Source organism: Merops nubicus, unplaced genomic scaffold (assembly GCF_000691845.1).
Source record: "Merops nubicus isolate BGI_N331 unplaced genomic scaffold, ASM69184v1 scaffold24157, whole genome shotgun sequence".
Classification (NCBI taxonomy): domain Eukaryota; kingdom Metazoa; phylum Chordata; class Aves; order Coraciiformes; family Meropidae; genus Merops; species Merops nubicus.
Window position 1 is genome coordinate 6,557 of NW_008619997.1, and position 5,134 is coordinate 11,690.

At 60.5% G+C, this 5,134-nt stretch overlaps 1 protein-coding gene across 1 annotated transcript in view; it reads left to right on the plus strand.

The window, feature by feature from the left end:
• The window catches only part of LOC103776486 (beta-arrestin-1), a gene marked incomplete at both ends in the record, with an annotated part of 8,564 nt that overhangs the window by 728 nt on the left and 2,702 nt on the right, over positions 1-5,134 (plus strand). Inside the window, 10 exons of the mRNA XM_008943996.1 lie at positions 109-153; positions 789-985; positions 1,818-1,877; positions 2,003-2,070; positions 3,082-3,217; positions 3,303-3,387; positions 3,470-3,542; positions 4,242-4,379; positions 4,583-4,666; positions 5,047-5,070. Of these exons, the coding sequence (XP_008942244.1) occupies positions 109-153; positions 789-985; positions 1,818-1,877; positions 2,003-2,070; positions 3,082-3,217; positions 3,303-3,387; positions 3,470-3,542; positions 4,242-4,379; positions 4,583-4,666; positions 5,047-5,070 (910 nt within the window). The remainder of the gene's footprint in view (positions 1-108; positions 154-788; positions 986-1,817; positions 1,878-2,002; positions 2,071-3,081; positions 3,218-3,302; positions 3,388-3,469; positions 3,543-4,241; positions 4,380-4,582; positions 4,667-5,046; positions 5,071-5,134) is intronic.

Here is a 5,134-nt window from a genome sequence, read left to right on the forward strand (position 1 = left end):
TCCATCTGGTGCCTGCGTGTCCCTCTCCCAACCTTCTGTGTGTTCCCCTTGGCCGTGTCCCCCCAGCCCTGCCGGGGTGTCCCCTGAGCTCCTGGTGTTCCCTTCCAGATGGAGTGGTGCTGGTGGACCCCGAGTACCTGAAGGAGAGAAAAGGTAATGGCTTCTGGCAGGGTCCCCTGTGCCTGGGGACATGGAGGTGGCACCACCACGATGACCAGCCGGTGTCCCCGCATGGTCCTGCCCCGACACTGGCACCTCTGGGCTCTTGGGCGGTGTTTTCCAGCCCACTGAGGATAGGGTCCTGTGATGGGCACCCCAGGGTGCATCGGGCTGTCCCCTGGGCTGCATGCCCAGCTCCTCCCCCCCGTGGCACCTCCTGGGAGCCACCACCGCTTCCTGCTGCTGGTGGGACCGGCGTGGGCCATGGTGCCGCCGTACCATGATACCACCCTGCCATAATGTCACCGTGTCATGATCCTGCCTTCATGCTGTGATCCCACCACGCCATGATCGTAGAATTGTAGAATGGTGGGTGGGGTTGGAAGGGTCCTTTGAAGGTCATCTAGTCCAACCCCAGCGATGTCACTATGCCATGATGCCACCATTGCACGATGCCACCACACCATGATGTCACCACACCATGACATCACCAGGATGCCACCACGCCATGATACCACCAAGCCATGGTGTCACCGCACTATGATACCACCATGCCATGGTGTCCCCACGCCGTGCCACACCACGATACCATCCTACCGCCAACCTCCACCCCTTCTCCTCACCCCCAGTCTTCGTGACGTTGACCTGCGCCTTCCGCTACGGCCGCGAGGACCTGGATGTGCTGGGCCTGACCTTCCGGAAGGACCTCTTTGTGGCCAACGCCCAGGCCTTCCCCCCACTCCCCGAGGAGAAGAAGCCCCTGACGCGGCTGCAGGAGCGGCTCATCAAGAAGCTGGGCGAGCACGCCTACCCCTTCACCTTCGAGGTCAGCTGGTGACGCCTGCTCGCCCTCCTGCCCACCCTCCCCTTCCTGCTGGAGGGGACCGTCACCCTCCCGGGGGACATCGAGGTCCCCTCTGGCCGTGTAGTGTCGTGGTTGGGGGTGAGGTGCCACCACCCACGGTGAAGATGCAGCTTTTTTTGGTGGGTCGGGAGCAAAAAGCAGCCACCAGTGGGGAAACTGAGGCATGAGGTCCACGTGCTGGGCGTGACCGGGGCGGTGACACCAAGCTGGGGCGCTCCCCCGAGGAATGGGGAGGGAGCTGAGACCCTGTTCTGTGCTCCTGCACCCCAGATTTTCCTGGTGCAACTTTGGTGATGGCCCCTGCCTCCCCAGTCCTGGAGCTAGGGGAAGCTTGTGGCACTTCCCAGGGTACTGGTGACACTTTCCAGAGGCTCAGCGACAGTGTCCAGGGAGCCGGTGGCATTTTCCTGGGACTCGGTGACATTTTCCAGGGAGCTGGTGACACTTTAGAAGGTCTCAGTGGGATTTTCCAGGGAGCTGGTGCCATTGTCCAGGATCTCAGTGGCATTTTCCAGCATCTCAGTGGCATTTTCCGTGGACTTGGTGACATTCTCCAGGGACTTGGTGACATTTTCCAGGCTGGAGCCCCATGGGCTCACCGATGTCCCTGAGCCCCTGTGAAACAACCTTAATTCCTCCAAATCCTCTGGATTACCAACAAAAAAACCCAGATGGGGGATTTTGGGGGTAATCCTTTGGAGTTTGGATGTGGAGTGGCCGAGCGGCTGCCCGCGTGGGTCCGGAGCAGGACGATGGTCCCAGCACTGCTCCTGAAGCCCCTTTCCACCTCCAGATCCCTCCCAACCTGCCGTGCTCCGTCACACTCCAGCCAGGCCCGGAGGACACGGGGAAGGTAAGGGCCACCCGTCCTTGTGCCACCAGGCAGGTCACCTTGTGGCCAGCCATTGGTTAAGGTCACCTCTTGGGGGGTGCAAAGGGGTTTCCCTGCCTCCTTCTCTGCCCCCTCCTGGTCTCCAGGCCTGCGGTGTGGACTATGAGGTCAAAGCTTTCTGTGCGGAGAACCTGGAGGAGAAAATCCACAAGAGGTGAGCGGAGAGGATCCGTCCAGCCTGGGTGGGAGTGGTATCCTTGGGGTGCTGCAGGGGCTGCGACCTGCTGGTGGGAAAGGAAGGACCCCAGTTTGCTGCCCACAGTGGATGAGATGGGGATGGGATGGAGGTGTCCTTCAGGATGGGGATGGGATAGAGATGAACCCCAGGATGAGGATGGGATAGAGGTGTCCTTCAGGATGGGGATGGGTTGGAGGTGTCCTTCAGATGGGGTTGGGATGAAGGTGTCCTCCAGGATGGAGTTGGGTTAGAGATGAACCCCAGGCTGAGGTTGGGATGGAGATGTCCTCCAGGATAGAGATGGGATGGAGAACTCCAGGATGGAGTTGGGATAGAAATAAACCCCAGGATGAGTTTGGGATGGAGATGTGCTCCAGGATGGGGATTGGATGGATGTATCCTCCAGAATGGGGAGGGGAGGGGATGGGATGGGGGTGTCCTCCAGCATGGGGATGGGACAGAAATGTCAGCTGCACTGGGTCTGGAGTTGGGATGATGATGTTCACCAGGCTGGGCCCGGGATGGAGATGCATGGGTTAGGTCTGAAGTTCGGATGGTGCCCTCTAGGCTGGGGCTGGAATGGAGATGTTCTTCACAACGGGGCTGGGACAGAGATGTTTGCTAGGCTGGGGCTGGAGCTGCACTGGTGATGTCCTCCAGGCTGGGGCTGGGACGGAGATGTCGTCTAGGTTGGGTCTGGGCGGGACAGGGACAGAGATGTCCTCCAGGCTTGGGCTGGGCTGGAGATGCTCTCATGGAGGTGTTCCCCAGGATGGAGCTGGGCTGAAGACACTTTCCAGGGTAGGGATGGGTCAGTGATGTTCTTGAGGCTGGGATGGAGACATCCAGCACTGTGCTGCAAGCAAAGCTCCTTCTCCAGACCCAGCAGACCAGGAGGAAAGGGGGATTTGACCCCGTAACGGGCCGGGGGCAGGGCTGCCTGCGGGCAGCCGGCCACCTGGAGGGTCCTCTCGCCGTCTCCCCCAGGAACTCGGTGCGCCTGGTGATCCGCAAGGTCCAGTACGCACCGGAGCGACCCGGCCCCCAGCCCATGGCAGAGACCACCCGGCAGTTCCTCATGTCGGACAAGCCGCTGCACCTCGAGGCCTCCCTGGACAAGGAGGTGGGCGAGGACCGGGGAGGGGCCACCGGTGGCACCAGCTGAGGATGAGGAGCTCACCGTCCCCCCTCCCCTTCGCTCCCTGCAGATCTACTACCACGGAGAACCCATCAGCGTCAACGTCCACGTCACCAACAACACCAACAAGACCGTGAAGAAGATCAAAATATCAGGTGAGGACCATGGCTTGGTCCCCCGCCGGCCACTGTCCCCATGGGGGCCTCTCCTGACCCCCGTGTCCTCCTCTTACCCCAGTGCGCCAGTACGCCGACATCTGCCTCTTCAACACCGCCCAGTACAAGTGTCCCGTGGCTGTGGAGGACGCCGAGTGAGTAACACGAGCGGCCCCGGGGACCTCGGAGGAGCTTTGGAGGCCTCCAGTCCCGGTGCAGCACCTTGAAAGCAGTGGGATGTTGTGTTGGGCGAGCGGGTCCTGGTGGGAGGAGCGGGGAGGTGTTGATCCTCAGGTTGATGGCACTATGGGGGATGTCACCCTCTGTGTGCCCCCAGCTGGAGATGAACTCCAGGCTGGGGCAGGGACAGAGGTGTCTGCTGTGCGGAGTCTGCTGTTGGGATGGAGATGTTCTCCAGGCTGGGATGAAGGCGTTCACCAAACTGGGATGGAGTTGTCTAGGCTAAGTATGGAGTTGGGATGGAGGTGTTCACCAATCTAAGATGGATTTGTCTGGGTTGAGTTTGGAGTTGGGAGGGAGATGTTCGCCAAGCTGGGATGGAGCTGTCTGGGCTAAGTGCAGATTTGGGATGGAGATATCTAGGCTAGGTCTGGAGTTGGGATGGAATGTTCACCAAGCTGGGATGGAGATGTCCAAGCTGAGAAGGAGTTGTCTAGGCTAAGTCTGGAGATGGGATGGAGAAGTTCACCAGACTGGGATATAGGTGTCCTCCAGGCTGGTCCTGGGAAGGAGATGTTCCCTGGGCTTGGGTGGAGATGTCCTTAGTGGCCTTTGGGGTTGTTGGAGATGGGGTAGAGCTGAGGCTCTGACTGACGGTGACTTGTCATTCCCAGCGACATGGTGGCCCCGAGCTCGACGTTCTGCAAAGTCTACACCCTGACCCCCTTCCTTGCCAACAACCGGGAGAAGCGGGGGCTGGCGTTGGACGGCAAACTCAAGCATGAGGACACCAACCTGGCCTCCAGCACGCTGTGAGCCCCACCCCAAACCACCCCTGGGGCTCCTGCACCCGCTGCCAGTGTGCGGGGAGGGACGTGGGGCAGGACCGAGCCCTGGTGAACACCCAGCTTCTGCTCTTTGGGTGATGCTCAGGGTGGAAGAGACCTGGTGAGGGGACCTTCAGGAGGTCACCATGGACATAAACTCATTGACACCCGCCTGCTTCTTCCTTCAGGTTAAGAGATGGAGCCAACAAGGAGATCCTGGGCATTATCGTCTCCTACAAGGTGAAGGTGAAGCTGGTGGTGTCACGAGGAGGGTAAGTGTTGAGGACCCACCACCCTCGTGCCGTTCCCCCACTCCCTTGCTCCCCTTGGGGCTTGGGACCGTCCTTGGCGCATCTTCCTGGGGATCCTGGGCGGTTCCTGGGGCTGGGATGCTGAAGCTGTGGCAGAACCCACCTCTGGGCAAGGTGGCCCCGGACAAAGACTCCAGTGTGGCCATTACCAGTGGTGGGGTGGGTCATTAATCTTACAACAAGCCCACTCCTTCCTTCTGTAGCCCTCCCATGCTATGGGTGGGGCCTGTGAACCCCCCCAAACCTCCCCTGGGACCCATGGGGGGCACTCGAGGTGTGTGGGGAGGTCACATGTCTCTGGGGACGGTGACTAATGAGTTGTCTCCTTTGACCCACGGCAGCCTACTGGGAGACCTCGCCTCCAGGTAACACCCGCACTGAAACCCCTGAGCCCCCTGGCCCCCTTGCCCACCCTCCGTTCCCTCGACT